The 20011-nt window shown below is 47.0% G+C and overlaps 1 protein-coding gene across 1 annotated transcript in view; it reads right to left on the bottom strand.

Annotated features, from left to right (window-relative positions):
- Positions 1-20011, bottom strand: part of IGSF9B (immunoglobulin superfamily member 9B) — a 133968-nt gene that overhangs the window by 44289 nt on the left and 69668 nt on the right. Inside the window, exons 5-8 of the mRNA XM_056860745.1 lie at positions 19760-19877; positions 13255-13396; positions 9740-9885; positions 5069-5211 (exon numbers count right to left, since the gene is read on the bottom strand). Coding sequence (XP_056716723.1) covers positions 5069-5211; positions 9740-9885; positions 13255-13396; positions 19760-19877 — 549 coding nt within the window. The remainder of the gene's footprint in view (positions 1-5068; positions 5212-9739; positions 9886-13254; positions 13397-19759; positions 19878-20011) is intronic.

Below are 20011 nucleotides of genomic sequence, written 5' to 3'. Positions count from 1 at the left end.
TACTTACAAAGAAATCCCGTAGAGATCTCTGCCTGTATAAATTTGCCTTACTACCAGGGCATGAGTGAGCAGAGGGCACTGAATATGGGACGGAAGAGGTATAAGGTGGAGAGACAGGCACTGTGCCTGACCCTGATCCCACCAAAAGAGGAAACTATGGTAGAAAACAGCCAGATGAGCAGAGAGGTTTCTTGCATTTCACTGCAATTGGCTAGAGCAGGTTATCTGATCAGAGACGGGTGCCCGGCCCCCTTATACAGACTTCCAGATCAGCCTATTTTACTAGTCTGAAACATAAAGGGATTCTGCAGTGGTATTCCCGCTAATGTACCACTCTCTCTTGCCCCCCAATTCAAGAGGAGCTGAATCTGAAAATTATTCACAACTTTCTAACAGAACACATCAGATATAGGGAATAGGGGTTCCCAACAAAAAGTGAGATCAGAAGCCTAGATTTTCATAGTGGAACACATCATTTCCCACCAAGTTCTGCTTCCCAGGCCACTCTAGGTATCCACCGCCTTCATGTTCAGAGACTGTGGGCACAATAAGGCGTCCCCTCACTCAACAAGAGTCGGAATACGCAAAGCCAAGACGGATATTTTTACCAAATGCACAAGGCTTCCCTGTGCATTCCTGAAACAAACTACGAAATCCATTCCGGTTTGTGGGAGAACAGAGCCAATCCATTCTAGACTCCACCAAAACCTTCCAGGATGATGATGATGATGAAGAAGAAGAAGAAGAAGAAGAAGAAGAGAGAAAAAGGAGAAGAAGAGAGAAAAAGGAGAAGAAGAAGAGAGAAAAAGGAGAAGAAGAAGAAGAAGAAGAAGAAGAAGAAGAAGAAGAGAGATAAAGAAGAAGGAGAAGAAGAAGAAGAAGAAGAGAGAAAAAGGAGAAGGAGAAGGAGAAGGAGAAGAAGAAGAAGAAGAAGAAGAAGAAGAAGAAGAAGAAGAAGAAGAAGAAGAAGAAGAGAGATAAAGGAGAAGAAGGAGAAGAAGAAGAAGAAGAAGAAGAAGAAGAAGAAGAGAAAAAGGAGGAGAAGAAGAAGAAGAAGATGACAACGAGTTGGTTTTTATACCCTGCTTTTCTCTGCCACTTAAGGGAGAAGCAAACTGGCTTACAATCACCTTCCCTTCTCCTCCCGACAACAGGCACCCTGTGAGGTAGGTGGGGCTGGGAGAGCTCTAAGAGAGCTGTGACTAGCCCAAGGTCACCCAGCTGGCTTCATGTGTAGGAGTGGGGAAACAAATCTAGTTCACCAGATTAGAGTCAGCCACTCATGTGGAGGAATGGGGAATCAAACCCAGTTCTCCAGGTTAGTTGTTCGAGTCATCCCCGACTGGATATGTCATAACTGTTCCCCCCACCAAATCCATGTTCTATCTTTGTTTCATGGGTGACCTTGGGCGAGTAACACACTCTCAGCCTAACCTACTTCACAGGGTTGTTGTGAGGATAAAATGGAGGTGAGGAGAATGATATAAGTTACTTTGGGTCCCCACTGGGGATAAAGGTGGGGTATCGATGAAAGTAAGTAAACAAACTCTCATGGGTTTTATGTTTTGCCTAAGTTTCATCACCGCCATTGAGGATTGTTCTGTTTCTTACATACGACCTTGGTGTAGTCGTTTGGAGTGGTGGATTCTGATCTGGAGAACCAGGTTTGATTCCCAACTCGTCCAGATGAGTGACGGACGGTCATCTGGTGAACTGGATTTGTTTTCCCACTCCTCCAGCTGGGTGACCTTTGGCTGGTCACAGTTCTCTTAGAGCTCTCTCAGCCCCACCCACCTCACAGGGTGTCTGTTGTGGAGAGGGGAAAGGAAGGTGATTGTAAGCCAGTTTGATTCTTCCTTAAGTGGTAGAGAAAGTCGGCATATAAAAACCAACTCTTTTCTTCTTCATCATCTCATTTTTACACAAAAGCACCACTGAAAAATGCATCCATTTTTTTTTTTACAGGAAAGATTCAGCATAGGGTAATAGAAACGGTTGCAAAAATAAAGAATTATGGGTCCATTTCTCTCAAGGGAGAAGCAAAACTGAAAACAAGAATATACTAATTGACCAACCAGCAGGGCTGTAAAATCTGGTCTCATCTCTGCCTTTTCACCATGATGAAAAGCTGTAGGGAGCAAGTCCCACCCTCTCCTGTCAAAACCAGGTGAACCCTGAGAAGTACCAAACAGAAGGGAGATTTCTTGCAAAACAAAAAATCCCTCGTCAACATTTTGGACTGCATTCGCCATCCTTTCATTGCTGTCAGCTGGGAGAGACGGTCAGTTATCGTAACTGGCCTACTTGGATGGCACAGATGTATCGCTTCGGGGAAACATGTTGACACAGAGCCCTGCTAACGAGATGTGGACAATTTCCCCTCTTGGCAGTGGCTTGAATCTAGCTCAGGTCAGTAGCGCTCAATAGCCACAGCTATTGAATGGCCATATGTGGGCTTATGTAAAAGCAAGGGCCTCCAATTAGTTCCATTAGCATTACAGCTGGAATAAAGACTTGTTGAGAGCAAAGCAAAGTACCAGCCCTGGCTATAGCCTACCACAGCTTACCCCCAAAGAAAGCAGCTCTCTCAAATAGAGTCTCCATGTTCTCCTCCCCATAGTTAAGCGCCAGCCCCACACCAGGGAAGCTGCCTATGCTAGATCAGGTCAAGGATTGATCAAGGTTCAAAGCTTCCACCAAACAAGCCCCACAGACACAGTGCTGCTTGCTCCTGTGTAAATATGTATCACGATGCCCTTGTACAGATCTATGGCACAGCTCCATTTGTCAGAATAGGAAGGACTTATTTACTTTAAGAGTAATTAACTTGCAGAACTGACTGCTACTAGGTGAACTGATGAACACTAACAGGGAGATTTGGCACACTCACAGAAGACAATCCCATCAAAGCCACAATGATTAAATGGAAGAAGATGAAGGAGAAGAGTTGGTTTTTATACGCTGATTTTCTCTACCTCAAGGAGTCTCAAACCAGTTTACAATCGCCTTCCCTTCCTCTCTCCACAACAGACACCTTGTGAAGTAGGTGGGGCTGAGAGAGAACTGTGACTAGCCCAAGGTCACCCAGTAGGCTTCATGTGTAGGAGTGGGGAAACCAACCCGGTTCACCAGATTAGAGTCCACCGCTCATAACCACTACACCACACTGGCCCTCCAGGTCCAGAGGAAGCAACCTTCTAAATACTAATGATGGGATGAGTAACTATGGGAGCAGTCTTTGGCTGCTGTGTCTGGCTTATAGAGCACCTAGTTGGCCACTGAAACAGAAAATTGGACTAGATGGAGAACAGGTCTCCTCCAGCATGGCTGTTCTTATGTTCATATCTCTAGGGTTGCAGCCTTAGGTTCACTAAACTACCGCTGCTACAGTGGCAGCATTAGCCATGTGCTTTAATTTCTCCCATGGAGATCAACAGGGTTTCAAAGTGCTCAGCCTTGGCTGGATTGTGCGCACAATTAACGCCACCGCCACCACTGAATTCAAAAGCCACGTTACTAAACAAATCCAGTTCGAAACGGGCAGATGATCATCTTTAAATTGTTACTATTTAAAGCAATCTCTAAATATTGAGCATCCCCCTTAAATATTTAAGAGACTGAAGCCTTTGCTAGGATTTTCAAACCAAGACGGAGCCTCGTTAAAGAGGATCTGTTAAACACTCAGATTCCCATATATAGCAACAACTGCAGGATGACACTTTATGGCTCCATTGGTGTTAGATTAATGATGCTTATCTCCCACAGTGACAGCAGAAATGAATGCCCTATAAGACCTTAGATGGGAAGATCGCTGTTGATTAAAATGAAGGATGGGGGGGAGGTGCACCGAGCTGTTCTCTTAACACCAAGAGCGTACCCCTCGTGGAGAGCAGAGCTGATTTATTTATTTGAAAAATATCTACCCTGCCCTTCCATAAAACGCAACTGCAGAGGAGCCAGCGTGCCGTAGCGGTCAGAGTCTCAGACTACAACCAGGGAGGACCAGCCACAAAAGTTCACTGGACCAGTGTAGTTGTTAAGTGGTTAAGCGCGGTGGACTCTAATCTGGAGAAACCGGTTGGGTTCCCCACTCCTCCACATGAATGGCGGACACTAATCTGGAGAACCGGGTTTGATTCCCCGCTCCTCCGCATGCAGCCTGCTGGGTGACCTTGGGCTACAGTTCTCTCAGAACTCTCTCTCAGTCCCACCTACCTCACAAGGGTGTCTGTTGTGGGGAGAGGAAAGGAAGGAGTTTGACACAAGGTTTGACACAAGGTAGAGAAAATCAGGATATAAAAACCTCCTTTTCCTCTTAGCCTAGCCTATCTCAGAGGGCTCTTGTGAAAATATCAGGGGGTGTTGAGGACTCTGTCCATCGCCCTAAGCTCCTAGGAAGAAGGGAAGGATAAAAGTCTAACAAGCAATTATTAATAATAAAAATGCACTAGGTAGCTATCTGAATGTTATTTTTCCTTTGCTCCAAGGAGTCCAGGGAAGCCCATTTTGACCTCACAAAAACCCTGTGAGGTAGGCTGGACTGAGAGTGTGCGATTGGCTCAAGGTAGTCAGTGAGCTTCACTGCAGAGTGGGGCTCTGAGCCAGAGTCTCTTAGATTCTAGGCTGACACTCTAACCACTACGCCACACTAGACCCCACAGGCCGCTTTGGAAGGGCCTAAGATAATATACATGGTGGGAAATGATGTGGCTCTAAAAAGGTAAAGGTAGTCCCCTGTGCAAGCACCGGGTCATTTCTGATCTATGGGTTGACATCACATCCCAACGTTTACTAGGCAGACTATGTTCACAGGATGGTTTGCCCATTGCCTTCCCCAGTCATCTTCCCTTTACCCCCAGCAAGCTGGGTACTCATTTTACCAACCTCAGAAGGATGGAAGGCTGAGTCAACCTTGAGCCGGCTACCTGAAACCGACTGCCGTCGGGATCGAACTCCGGTCATGAGAAGAGCTTTTGACTGCAGTACTGCAGCTTACCGCTTTATGTGGCTTTAAATCCTCATAATTAACACATTTTTAAAAAGAAGCCCCTCAAACGGCACCCTTTACCTTTTCAACGTGCAGAGGGCGTCCATCTTTGTTCCACTTGACCAGGGTTACCGGTGGCTCAGCCTCAACTGGGCATCGAATGTATCCATGTATCCCAACAGGAACGTATATGATGGGTGGCATGTTCACCACACGGGCAGGATCTGGAATGGAACAATAGGACATTCAGGATTTCAAGTCTGGCTGCTCTTCTAGCTGCCAGCTAAGCGTACTCACATGGCCTTCTTTCCATTGTGTTCAGCTGGAAAGGGGGTCAGTAATGTTTCCATCATACCCCCAAATGATAATTCAGTAGCATTCATAACTCCCTGGCCTCCTTGTGTTCATTATCTCCTCCAGACCCATTAGAGCAACACTTAACATCTACATGGGAGCTTTAGTTATTGAAAACGTTTTATCTTTATCTACGCTAAGCTCTAGGAACACTTTTTTTTCAAGAGAAATGCAAGTACATGCACAATTCCATCTTTTCTCTTAATTGCCAACCACAACAACAACAAAAATTCTTGCTTTTATTTTTTGAAAAGGAGAAATTCTTCCTACGCAATGTTTAGCAAAAATGCAACCCACACCATTTCCAAGGTCTTTTTCTGCAAACAGGAGGGCTAGATACAAATTAAAGTTCTGTTGTGGGAGTGGGGAGGAATGGGTAGTCACTCCAGTACATTTCACTAGAAGTTGCCTACAGGAAATATTTGGCGGTAGGGTTGCCAACCTCCAGGTACTAGCTGGAGATCTCCTGCTATTACAACTGATCTCCAGCCAACAGAGATCAGTTCACCTGGAGAAAATGGCCACCTTGGCAATTGGACTCTATGGCATGGAAGTCCCTCCCCTCCTCAAACCCCTCCCTTCTTAGGCTCCGCCCCAAAAACCTCCCACCTGTGGCGAAGACGGACCTGGCAACCCTATTTGATGGAGACTCTGAAGACCTCTTTTGGGGGGAAAACTTCTTTAAAATTTGGAGGGGGACAAAAAAAAAAGAATGTTTATTAAAAACTAGCAAATTCCTTAAGTGGACTAGGTAGGTGGAGCTGGGGTCCAATTTTGCCTAAAAGAGAAACGGGGGAGAAGCCTAAACATCCAATAAATACCAAGGGAAACAAAGAGTCTTGAAAAGGTTAATGGAATCTCTCAAGGAGCAGGATGTCCCCCAATTTTTGGTCCCTGCACAGCTTGTTCATTTAGGGTTGCCAACCTCCAGGTGGGGCCTGGAAATCTCCAGGAATTACAACTGATCAGTTCCCCTGGAGAAAATGGCAGCTTTGCAGGGTGGAGTCTGTGGAGTGTACTCTGTTGAGGTCCCTCCCCAAAGCCCCCCATCCCAGGCTCCACCCCCAAATCTTCAGGAATTTCCCAACCCTGAACTGGCAACCCTATCTGTATACCCTATCTGTATAATATCTGTAAAAAGGATTGATAGTAATTCCCTCTTCCCCAAGGAAACCTGGGAATTGTAGTTCTGCTAGGGAATCTCTAACAAAGCCTTCTTCGTCACCCTCACCAAGCCGCGATTCTCAGAGTAAAACTACTGCAGTTGCGTGCATATTTGTAGTGCTGATATGCAGAGAGGACTTGGGTAAAATAGAGACAATTTCTCGAATTGTCTCCATGAGAAGAGAAAAACATGCCACCATCGAAGCAGGAGGAAAATGGGAAAACTACCACAGTAGGGCTCTTCAATTGAAGGCACTAAAGGGAGGAATCCGTTTTCAGTCGTGTTATTTAAACCATTTTACTTTGTAGCTGCTGCTCTTGCTCAAAAGAAAAGAGCTGCCTGCAATAGTTAGGTCGCCCAGCGAGCCAACAGAAAAAGAAATAAATAATGCTAACTAGAAAACCTTTCTTTACAAAAGGAAAAGAGAACCGACAACAATAAGTTCGGGGATTGCTGCTCTGCAAAATGACTTTTTGAACAACAAAACACAAGAGGGGACCCAGTGAGGGGAACAAGGAGAGCCTGAAGGGGAATTCTGGCATCGAGGCCTAAGTCATACCCAGAATGCTTTACAGTGAACCAAAGTAGTAAGTAAGCATCACTATACCCATGAACCTTATAGCATATATTCACTCTGTAATAACTTCCTTGTTGGAATAGAAACAACAGCTGGATACAGTTGTGGGAAGAACCGGGTTTGATTCCCCACTCCTCCACATGAGTGGCGGAGGCTAATCTGGAGAACTAGATTTGTTTCCCTGCTCCTACACATGAAGCCAGCTGGGCGACCTTGGGCTAGTCACAGCTCTCTTAGAGCTCTCTCAGCCCCACCTACCTCACAGGGTGCCTGTTGTGGTGAGGGGAAGGGAAAGGTGATTGTAAGCCGGTTTGATTCTTCCTTAAGTGGTGGAGAAAGTCGACATATAAAAACCAACTCTTCTTCCTCTTAACAGTAGTGGATTTGCCAAGAGGTCAGCTTGACATCTATGCCTCCCTTTGTGCAAATGTGTATCTGTTACTGAATACTGTTTTCCTGTTATATGCATTGTTTTCCTAATTAAAGGTATAACTCTCGATGTCAAGGTTTCTCTGAGTCCATTCTTACATGCAGCTTGATTCGAACCTGGAGTTCTCCCACATGCCAATCAAGCCGTAATGTTTGGACCACTGTAGCCATGTTATCAAACAGTTTGAGAATGGGTTGGGGCATCAAAAAGAACCCCCTTCCTCCCTAAAAAAACAACACCACGCAGCCTACACTCCATTAAAAGCCCTAGCAAATAAAATGGTCTGGCAGAACCTTCTAAACACCTCCAGAAATGCAAACCCTACAGAACAGATGATCAACTTTCTCTCTCTTTCTGGTCTAGCGGCTATTCTGGAATCCCATATTGATTCCCTTTAATTTTTATAGTCCTCTTCCCTGGACTTATGGGCAGGGAGAGAAACAAAAAAAAAAAGAAATAAAGAAAAACCATCAGTGATTCTCAGAGTCAAACTGAGAATGACTGAATGACGCCACCATTGTCGGGGATTTGGGGTTTCTCTGTTGTATGATTGATGGGAATATAAACAAGTCAAAAGGCAAGCATTAATCCTTATTATTCTGGTCTTAGAGGATTTTGCATTTGTTGCTTTTCTTTCATGTCTCCAGTTTCGATGGCCTGCCGGGGACAAAATGAAAGAGGAAGGCCAAGACTACAAAGGTATTAAAGATTAAAAACGGAATGATTAAATCCTCAAAAGAGCTCACTTTTCCCTCTCTACAGGGCTCGGGAGGCATTCGGCGTGCAGTTTTTTCAACCATGGCCTTCCCCTGAACATGACTCCCCTTGCCCCTTCGTGCCACACTTTGCAGGCAGCTGACGAGCGCTGAGGAGCAAACATTTATCAAGGTCACCCACTGCAGACGGTGGCATCATAACCCAGATTCAGCTGTGACGCGTAATGAAAGACTTGATTTGTATTCATGCAGTTTAGCACCATGTCTTAGGAAATGTAATCAACAGAGGCTCAGGGGATTGGTAATGGGACACTGAGCTTTTTCACTTCTAGGTCACTGGACGGAGTCGGAGCTCGGTTGATTAATGACCAACCAAAAGCCATCACCATCTGACAGCTACTTGGGCAGAGTTGCACAAGACAGCTTGTGCAAGAGAACGGTCCAGAGAATGGTCTAAAGATCCAGTGTGGAGTAGTGGTTAAGAGCGGTGGTTTGGAATAGTGGACCCTAATCTGGAGAACTGGGTTCGATTCCCCACTCCTCCACATGAGCCACGGACACTAGTCTGGTGAACCGGGTTGGCTTCCCCACTCCTCCACATGAAGCCAGCTGGGTGACCTTGGGCTAGTCACAGTTCTCTGAGAGCTCTCTCAGCCTCATGTATCTCACAAGGTGTCTCTTATGAGGAGAGGAAGGGGAGGAGATTGTAAGCCGGTTTGATTCTCCTTAAAAGGTAGAGAAAGTCGGCATATAAAAACCAACTCTTCTTTTTCTTCTAAAGCAGTGGTTCCCAACCCTTTTTCACTTGCATACCGTTTGGCAGCCCATTTCCATAAATTGTACCCTTCATATTACTAAAATGCTTATATATACACCGGAACCAATGTGACAGCAATCAAATGTTGGTGAAGCAGAGGAGAGTGAAAGCTGAGCCTGTGAGGATTGCACCGCCAAGCATGTGCGCTGTAGTGGCATGTTCACAACAATTGTTCAGGAATAAATGGAATAAAACTGTGCCCGGCGGAGGCCCGCAGAAAGCCATTTTTGAAGAGCACCCTGGCAGATTGGAAGCACTGAAATACAACCAATGATAACAGTCAAAGCTGATGGGCCCGAATCCTGCCTAGGCCAGGAGAGGCAGATTAACCCTCCCCCGAGACATCTAATACTGACATGATACCACACTTTGAAGCATCTGCTGCTTGATTTGATACGGAAGAGCTAGGTAACATTGCATTAAACAAAGCAATTAACCCAGCAACTGTACCAATCAGCAGACGTCTCACAAGTCCCAGTAATTTAGCACAATTTATTCTCTATTCTTTGACACTGCTGCTGGGTCAACCCAGTTACTGCAGCGCCGGTAAAAAGTTACCAGGAGGCCATACAGGGAGAACACCAGCCCCATTTCTCACGCTGATAAAAACCATACTATGGCCAGACATGGTTGAGCTTTTCTTAATGCATCAGCAGGGCCTGGCCTGTTTGCCCCTGGCAAACACACACTCACACTGCACCGTCAGGTAGGCAGAAGCGGATGGTGAGCGACCCAGGCTGTTGCTCGGAATGCAGGTGTATTTCCCGGCATCGTCGGGCTTGACTCGGAAGATGATGAGCGTCCCATCGATCAGGATCCGCACCCTTAGCTTTAGGTCACTGGAAGGGAATGAAAGCAAAGACAGGAGAAGAGGGGGGAAGGGCAGAGGGAGAAATGCATAGTTAAACTGTGGAACTCCCTGACCCGGGATGAGGAGATGGCTGCCAACTTGGAAGGCTTTTAAGAGTGGAGTGCACATGTTCATGGAGGAGAGGGCTATTCATGGCTACTAGTAAAAAAGGATACTAGTCATGATGCACACCTATTCTCTCCAGGATCAGATGAGCATGCCTATTAGGTGCTGTGGGACACAGGCAGGACCATGCTGCTGCAGTCGTCTTGTTTGTGGACTTCCTAGAGGCACCTGGTTGGCCACTGTGTGAACAGACTGCTGGACTTGATGGACGTTGGTCTGATCCAGCGTGGCCTTTCTTATGTTCTTAAACGGAATGAATGCACAGCTCTGCACCTGAGATGGTTGATGCTAGGTCACCTGTCCCAGTTGCCTTGGAAACCAAAGCTTTGTGGTCATTCAGGCCACTTAGCCGAGTGTGGAGGAATGTTAGTTCACAGGAGCATAGAGCACAGCTGGAAAGAGGGGCGTTTCTCATCTAAAGCACGTCAGATATTCATGAAAGATGCAGCCATAATTCAGTCGCAGGCAACCTGATTCTGGGTCAGGGTTCAAACACAGCAGAAGAGCTCCCTGGCTACGCATGTTTTACCACTGTCATGTCAAACATGGGCCCACACACAGTCCTTGCAGAACAAGCTGCTCTGAGGAGCTTTGGTTGGCCCTGGATAGCTCGACTGCCTGGCCAACTGCAAAAAGTAATTTGACTTTGCAGGGGAGCACAACTGAAAGGGAACTACCCACATGGAGGGTGTACTCCAAGATGGCTTCCAATGTCATGTCCATCAACCCAGACAGACCACCGAACATCTTCTTCCCATAGGCCCACACTATGTTACTACAGGCCTTACCATCCCGACAAATCCATACAAGTTTGGCAATCCAACACACATGAAGCTGCCTTATACTGAATCACATGAAGCTGCCTTATACTCTGAATCCATCAAAATCACTATTGTCTACTCAGAGTGGCAGCGGCTCTCCAGGGTCTCAGGCTAAGGTCTTTCACATCACCTACTTGCCTAGTCCCTTTAACTGGAGATGCCGGGGATTGAACCTGGGACCCTCTGCATGCCAAACAGATGCTCTACCACTGAGCCACAGCACACACACACCCTAAACACAATGCTTCCTCTTTCATACTTTTCCAAGGGCATATTCCATAGAGGAAGAACGTTACGTTAGAACTGGGCTGAAAAGGAAATCTCAGGGGGATCAGCTCCCCTCGTCTGACTAAGAAAAGGAATGCACTGAATCTTTAAGGACAACAGCTCTTCCCATGGGGCCAGATTACGGGGTACGCCAAGCGCTCCATAGACTGGAGGAGCTTGGATACACGGCAGCTCCTGCTGTGCTTTAATGACTTGAATTTCCCTGTATGAAAAGCATGCTCTGCTTGTTCCCTGAAGTACCGTACGTTTCTTGAACACTCTCCACTGCTCATCCTATGACAGCTGCTTCCTTATCTGAAGACAGAGCAATACCGCTCATGCTTCCAGCTGTGGGGGAAATCACGAACAATACCAGTAATCTTCACCAGAACAAAAAGACAAATTGTTTCCTGGACTGCAAATAATTTAGCAAATTTAATTGTAGTTTCACGGGATAAAAAAAAACCTACTTTGTCAGATGCATGAAGTGGTTTGCTACACTAATACGTACACAGTGAGGCTTTCTGGTAAACCAGGGTTTGCAAAGCAGAAGCCAGTCTTCAGAATCCACATTCCCTCCTTTCTCCCTTTCTGAGAGCCAGTGTGGTGTAATGGTTTAGCGCAGTGGACTAATCTGGAGAACCTTGTTGGATTCCCCACTTCTCCACATGAAGCCAGAAGAATTGGTTTTTATACGCTGACTTTCTCTGCCACTTAAGGAAGAATCAAGATGGCTTACAATCACCTTCTCTTCCTCTCCCCACGACAGGCATCCTGTGAGGTAGGTGGGGCTGAGAGAGCTCTAAGAGAGCTGGGACTAGCCCAAGGTCACCCAGCTGGCTTCATGTGGAGGAGTGGGGAAGCCAACCCGGTTCACCAGATTAGAGTCCACCACTCATGTGGAGGAGTGGAGAATCAAACCCGGTTCTCCAAATTAGAGTCCACTGCTCCAAATCACGACTCTTAACCCTACACCATGCTGGAAGGCAGTGGCAATTCACCTCTGCTTCTCACTTGCCTTGAACACTCCTTGCTGGAGTCACCATAAATCAGTTGCAACTCGATGGTACGTACGTACATAACACCAGCCCCTGATCTGAAAACTATTTGCTGCAAGCCAGAGTGATACCTGCACACAGATCCTGTTTCACATTCCTGGCATGACAAAAGAGCCTTTACCTGGAAATGACGGCACTGAGACATGTGCTGAATATATTTGGCTTTGACATTTCCATTTGGACCTGTTAAAAACATTTGCTACTAAAAGTCAACATTCGTTAAGTTTCTAAAATTTCCTGTAAGAGATCCATGTCTCTCCAGACACATAGATACACAAACACCCCAATTTTGGTAACCAGGCATCCAATGAAACAACCTTTAGGCTACATGACATGAGCTTAGGGCACAATAAATCTGTTAGAGTGGAATCCTGATGGTGGGGTAGATCCTCCCCTTTTTAAAAATAAAACCCCTTAAAAAAATAAAATTATAGGAAAGGAGGAAAAAGACCCCATTGCAAACAGCGAGGCTGTCCCACCAAAAAATGGTAGTGCAGCAATGCCATTGCGTTAGGGGCGTTCCCAGTGCAAACAGGGTTAGGAGGCTGCCTAAGGGCAGCTCTGCCCCCAGGAACACCTCCCGGGACGCCGGCATGGGGGCTTGTGCCAGAAGAACGGCCCAAGGGCCAGGCTACTGCCGCAGTCCAGGGGGCCAGAGTAAGTGGCCTTCGCTGCCATCCGGGCCAGCTTTCACGGCTCGAGTGACACCAATGCCGGCGTAGTGGTCACACTAGCTCCTAACAGCATTCTCTCCCCTTTTTGTAACTTTGCTGGTTATATACCAAATAAAGGTTGTCTGTCTGACCCTCCCCTTTCAGGATTGCACAGATAGTCTTTAAGTAGCCCCAGGAACTTCTGTGGTCCAAAGATTTTAATCACAGTGTAGGATGGACAGTAAGTGAGGCTGTATACATACAGTTGCAGCTCCTGGACCCGCTTTTGTATATGAACTAAAGTGAGAATGCACAGGTTATGGGTTCAGGATAAGAAAGAGGCCTAGAATATCTCTTTGCTTCTACCCCAAACAATATCTAAGCCCTGCTGCCGAGCTGGAGAAAACGTCCCACAAACCGGGTCTGAGCTCACTTCTTAAAGTAGACGTTCTCCTCCTCCCAGTACCAAGTGTAGGTCAGGTTGCCTGGATATGCCTCGGCCTGGCAGGTGAACATTGCATCCTGGGAGATGTTGACTGTGATGTTCTCTGGAGGGGAAACGATGAACGGCGGCCCTGCGGGAGAGCAGAAGACAAACAGTTACCTCAGCCTCTGAAAAGGAGAAGATGAGCTCATAGCTCAGCGGGCACAGCGACAGGGCAGGGGAGGTCTGGAGAGAGGAGAACCGAGCAGACGCTATTGTGGAATGAAGGAGAACCTGCCTCCCCAACCCAAGCGCGGCATTCTGCCCAGGTCTCGCGATCCAAGGAATCCATCCCCAAGGTTTCCCATTCCAAATTCAGCAGGCAAAGCTTTTTTGAGAATGCAAATGAAAACAGCTTAACCTGTGGAATTACTTCCTGTCAGTCCGCTGATAAAAAGTCCAGGAAGCCTGCCAGAAGAGGGGGGGGGAACCTGGCAACCCAACTTTTTATATGTATCTTGGGGGCAAGCAATATCACCGAGCCAAGGGATGCTGGAAAAGGAAAATGCCGTGTCAGCAAACCCCTGTGAGGTTGTAAAGTTTGCCTGTAAAGACTTAACATTATCATCGGTAAATGGAGCGGCACCCCACAGGGGGTGTGAAATCCTAAGCCCCACTCTCCAGAGAGCAAAAGTCAAGCGAGCACAAATGTGAGTGTGTATGTGTTATACACACAAAGAGCAGAAATGGAAGGAAACATTCCGCTAAAGATAAGGCGTGGTTATTTTCCCATTAAAATACTCTATAAATTGGGGAAGGGGGATAAAACAATGCCTTCCTGTAAACCAGGATGGCTATTAAATTAGGACAACCAGGCGGGTGTCCCAATTAAGTGTAACAATTTACTTCTGGGTAAAACCGGGAAGTGACGTCATGCAGCTCTAGGAAGAGTCCCTGGAAAGTCTCTGGTTTTACCACAGAGCTTCCGGTGATTCCTAGAGTGACGTAACATTGTCATGCTGATAGTCTCTGTGCTCATGTCTCTGTGCCCCCAGAATGCTGCTGGTTTCCAGGCCATGCCTAGCAACCCTAATCAGTAAGCCCAAATGAGAACACAAGACACCCAGCATGCAGGTCAACCACTCACAGTAAAAGCCTGCTGTGGGGGAGCAGGGCACAACACAGCAGCATCTCATCAGAACGTAAGAAAAGCCATGCTGGACCAGTCCAAAGCCCATCAAGTCCAGCAGTCTGTTCACACACTGGCCAACCAGGTACCTCTAGGAAGCCCACAAACAAGGCGACTGCAGGAGCATCCTACTTGTGTTCCACAGCACCTAATATAACAGGCACGCTCCTCTGATCCTGGAGAGAATAGGTATGCATCATGACTAGTATTCATTTTGACTAGTAGCCATGGATAGCCCTCTCCTCCATGACCATGTCTACTCCCCTCTTAAAACCTTCCAAGTTGGCAGCCATCACCACATCCTGGGGCAGGGAGTTCCACAATTTAACTATGCGTTGTGTGAAGAAACACTTCCTTTTATCTGTTTTGAATCTCTCACCCTCCAGCTTCAGCAGACGACCCCGCGTTCTGGTATTATGAGAGAAGGTGGGAGGTTTTGGGGGTGGAGCCTGAGGAGGGCGCGGTTTGGAGAGGGGAGGGACTTCAATGCCATTCACTCCAGTTGCCAAAGCGGCCACTTTCTCCAGGTGAACTGATCTCTATCGGCTGGAGATCAGCTGTAGTAGCAGGAGATCTCCCTCCAGTACCTGGAGGTTGGCAACCTTGCTAGTGAGGGACAGAAATACTAATCGATACACAAGCAACAGCTCAGACGTTGCGTGCTAAGCAAAGGGCAGAGGAGAGGAAGGGAATGGGGGGGGGGTCGATAACAAATGCAGACGCAGCCGATCAATATGAAATCCCCTCTCCCAGGCAAGGCCAGCTTGGTTTCCTTCTGTCTCAAGAACGAGATGATAGAGCATTTCTCGTTGCTTTGCCTTCTCTGAGCCTTTCAGCTGAGCTGGCAGCCTTCAGCATTATTTAAATGTCTGGGGGTTGGACTTAATTCCCTTGTTTATTTATTGATGGCTTTTTTTAAAAAAAAGGAAAGCCTGTCTTTCTGGGTAAAGGTTATACGGTAACTTGCAATGGGTCATCTTCAAAAGATACAGACCATTATGTTCACTCCTTACCCTTTTTAAGGAAGCAGCAAAGTTTATCCTACACAGGAGCATTTCTTAACCTTTCCAGCACTGGAAACTCTTTGAGCTTCTGCCATCCCTTTTTTAATGACAAAATATGGAAGAAGGAAAAAGCGAACTGGGAAAGAACAAAATGGAGCATTATTTTCATTATTTGTTCAACCCACTGGAATAGCATTCGCTTTCCAAAACGAAACTGAAAATTTCTGATGACCGAGCACATGAGAAAGCAGAACGACTTAGTGCAGTGGCCGAAATCGCTTCTTCTTAAAAGTGCTGTGGGATGAAATAGGTTAATCTATTTTTTGCCTTGGTTTTAACAATGACTATTGTTGAATAGGCAGCATCATAGGCATATGTTGTGGGAAACAGGGCGAGGATCTGGAACGCTCCGCCGGAGAGAATCGGGCATTCACCGCCAGCTTTCACCAAAATGTTATCAAGCCCCGAACATCCTGAAAGCCAGCGTGGTATAGTAGTTAAGAGTGGCAGACTCTAATCTGGAGAACCAGATTTGTTTCCCCACTCTTCCGCATGAAGCCTGCTGGGTGACCTTGGGCTAGTCACAGTTCTCTCCGAACTCTCTCAGCTCCACGTAGGTAGTTAAGGGGAGATAGGATAGAGGTCTATAAAATTATGCATGGTATGGAGAGAGTGGACAGGGAGAAGCTTTTCTCCCTCTCTCATAATACCAGAATGTGGGGTCATCTGAAGAAGCTGGAGGGTGAGAGATTCAAAACAGATAAAAGGAAGTCTTTCTTCACACAACGTATAGTTAAAATGCGGAACTCCCTGCCCCAGGATGTGGTGATGGCTGCCAACTTGGAAGGCTTTAAGAGGGGAGTGGACATGTTCATGGGGGAGAGGGGTATCCATGGCTATTAGTATAAATGGATACTAATGATGCATACCTATTCTCTCCAGGATCAGAGGAGCATGCCTGTTATATTAGGTGCTGTGGAACACAGGTAGGATGCTGCTGCCGTCGCCTTGCTTGTGGGCTTCCTAGAGGTACCTGGTTGGCCACTGTGTGAACAGACTGCTGGACTTGATGGGCCCTGGTCTGATCCAGCATGGCTTTTCTGATGTCCTAATGTCCTTATCAACAGTGCCCCATTGATGTATATGCCAAGTAACTTTATTCACTCCAGCACCCTGTGGGAGCTGCAATTCTCCCATGACCTAAACACACCACTGTGGTGAACGATTCAGAGAAAAGATAATTCTCTTTCACAGACGCAACTGTCAGGAACACAAGCCATTGTCCACAAGAGGCAAATATCTGTTGATTCACCCAGCTGAAGTGCAAATCAAGGGGCTGCTTTCATTTCTGCAAATACTGGATCGGGGGGAAAAAGGGCTTTTATCATCTCAAAGGCTCTGCTTCTCTCGGCATTTTTCAAAACAGAGACCAGCTTCATCTTTCTCAATTGTTGCTATTCCCCAACGACAAGCCTTGCCGCTTCTACTAGACGGCTCGACAAGATCCTCTCCGATTGTCTGCGGCTTCCTACATTCAGCAATACGGGGAGCAGAGGGATCGGGGGCTTCGAGAAGTGCTTTTATTCCTTTGAAGCAAAGCGGTCCAATTGAATGCACGTGGGAAGATTGCAGAATGTGTTCCATTCCTTCGATTCAATGCATTTCCCCGCAAAGTCTACATGACTCCAGTCAGAACCGTCCTTTAATTTGCTCGGCTTCATGCTCGCCGCACTGAGGGCTTTATTGCAAAGAACGCATCGAAGGCTTTTTCAATGAACTTGTCAACAGTGCTTGTGAAGCCCCCATTGTAAAGACGCTGCTTTGTCTGACGCTTCCTTTCCCGAAGCCATGATCGTTATGTCTGGGTGCCTGCAGTTACAACAGCATCGCCGCCACCCCCTTCGCAATGGAAGGCTGAAGGGGTTAAACTCCGGGTAAGGCCAGGGCTATTCCTTGGCTCCATCACCAACCAAAAAGGAGACTGCAGCCAAGAAATCAGAAGGAGATTGAGACTGGGAAGGGCAGCCACGAAGGAGCTAGAAAAGATTCTGAAGTGTAAGGATGTGTCACTGGCAGCTAAGATCCAGTTAATTCATGCCATCGTACTCCCTGCTACTATGTATGGGTGTGAAAGCTGGACACTGAAGAAAGCTGATAGGAAGAAAGTGGATTCCTTTGAAATGTGGTGTTGGAGGAGAGTGTTACTGATACCGTGGATGGCCAAAAAAACAAATCAGTGGGTCCTAGATCAAATCAAGCCTGAACTGACCCTAGAAGCTAAAATGACTCAACTGAGGCTGTCGCACTTTGGTCACCTTATGAGAAGACAAGAGTCATTAGAAAAGACAATCATGCTAGGAAAAGTTGAAGGCAGCAGGAAAAGAGGAAGACCCAACAAGAGATGGATTGACTCAATAAAGGAAGCCACGGCCCTCAGTTTGCAAGACCTGTGCAAGGCTGTCAAAGATAGGACATTTTGGAGGACATTGATTCATAGGGTCGCCATGAGTCGGAAGCGACTTGATGGCACTTAACACACACACAAGGCCAGGGCCTGTCCAGAGCTCACAGAAGGAAAAGAGGCCAAGGAATCAACAAGTAATGAATGCCTGTGCTTTAGTAGAAGCCCGGCTACCTTTTTTGGCACACTGCAACAAAGAAGGAATCTGCCGCCTGCTCGAGGTATTCTGCTGGGCCCTAAAAACTGCCCAGATTTTGAACAGTCCTGTAATAGAAAGCCCTGGCCTCAGTATCCCAGGCTAGCATAACCTTGCCAAATCTCAGAAGCTAAGCAGGGTCGGCCTCGGTTGGTATTTGGATGGGAGACCACCGAGAAAGTCCAGGGTCACTATGCAGAGGCAGGCAATGGCAAACCAACTCTGTCAGCCTCTTGCCTTGAAAACCCTATGAGGTCACCATAAGTCAGCTTGACGGCACTTTACACATACACACACTCCCCACTAAGTCCAACCACACCATACTGGTGTGAAGGGAAGGAGGATCTGGATCCTTGCATGGTTAGACCTTTCCCAGCAAAACAGCTGAATTGAAGCATCCAGCCTGATCTTGTCAGATCTCAGAAGCTAAGCAGGGTCGGCCCTGGTTAGTATTTGGATGGGAGACCACCAAGGAAGTCCAGGGTCGCTATGCAGAGGCAGGAAATGGCAAACCACCTCTGTTAGTCTCTTGCTTTGAAAACCCTATGGGGTCACAAACACAAACCTAGGGCTGCCAGGTCCCCCCTGGCCACCAGCAGGGGATTGGGGGGGTGTAGGGTTGTCAGATCCAGGTTGGGGAAACACCTGGAGATTTGGGGATTGAGCCTGGGGTGGACAGCGACCTAAGTGGGGTACTGAGAATCTGACCTCCACAGCATCCATTTTCTACAGGGGGAACTGATCTCTGTAGTCTGGAGAAGAGCTGTAATTCCAGGGGATCCCCAAGTTCCACATGGAGGCTGGCATCCCTACACATACACCCCCCAAAACAGAGATCAATACAGTCCTAGCAAGACCGCTGCTACTAGTGATCAAATGCTTGTTATCCCCCCCCAATGCAATGTTAATTACCCCCCCCCCCGGGTAACTGCCCTGACCTGGATGGCCCAGGCTAGCCTGATCTCGTCAGATCTCAGAAGCTAAGCAGGGTCAGCCCTGGTTAGTATTTGGATGGGAGACCACCAAGGAATACCAGGGTTGCTGTGCAGAGGAAGGCACTGGCAAACCACCTCTGTTAGTCTCTTGCCATGAAAACCCCAAAAAGGGGTCGCCGTAAGTCGGCTGCGACTTGAAGGCACTTTACACACACACACACACACACGGTAAATACACCAAGTAAAGAATCCAGGCCAAAGAGGCTTGAGGTTCCGGATGTAATCTGCTACTGAAATCCCCATCATGACGATAGAAGGGGTGCTTCTATATTGCAAAGAGAGTCTGCACCTCCCTTGTTAATTTCTCTTTCATCAAAGAAACACAAGGGGGGGATCACAAGAAAAGAAAGCATAGCACATCCAATAAAACTGAAAAAGAGGGGCCTTAAACTTAATAAATCCAAAACCACCATTTCCACCCATTAGTGGGTTAAAAAACAAACAAAAACCTTCAATTCTTTGGATTATAAACTCTTGATGAAAAATAAACCTCCTTTAACAACTTCATCTTCATCTACTTTCTAAAAAATGTGACCACTACGCAGGGTGCCTTGGGAGACAAAACTGGAACATTCTCTGTTCCCCCACATCTCTCCAGCAATGCCTTTGACCCAAAGCTAAACTCAGCTAAGAAGACGACTCCAAAGAATCTCCGGTCCGGGAAATTACCTTGGACAAGCAGGCGAGTGGTGTGCATGGCCTCTCCTTGGATGCTGTAAGCCCGGCAGGTGTAAGCGCCTCGGTCATCCCGATTGATGGACATAACAGTCAGACTCCCATCGCTAACCTGAGAAACAGGGAGGAAAGTTCACCATGTGAAACACACACACGAACACCCATCCAAGCGAACTGCTGTGCCCACACCGACTGTTCCATGTCAGACATCGAAATTGTGCCTTATAAGACCCACATGGCCACTGG

The sequence above is a fragment of the Euleptes europaea genome, chromosome 14, assembly GCF_029931775.1.
Source record: "Euleptes europaea isolate rEulEur1 chromosome 14, rEulEur1.hap1, whole genome shotgun sequence".
Taxonomy (NCBI): Eukaryota; Metazoa; Chordata; class Lepidosauria; order Squamata; family Sphaerodactylidae; genus Euleptes; species Euleptes europaea.
Note: the sequence above shows the minus strand (reverse complement) of the source record. Positions and strands in the feature narration are given on the sequence as shown.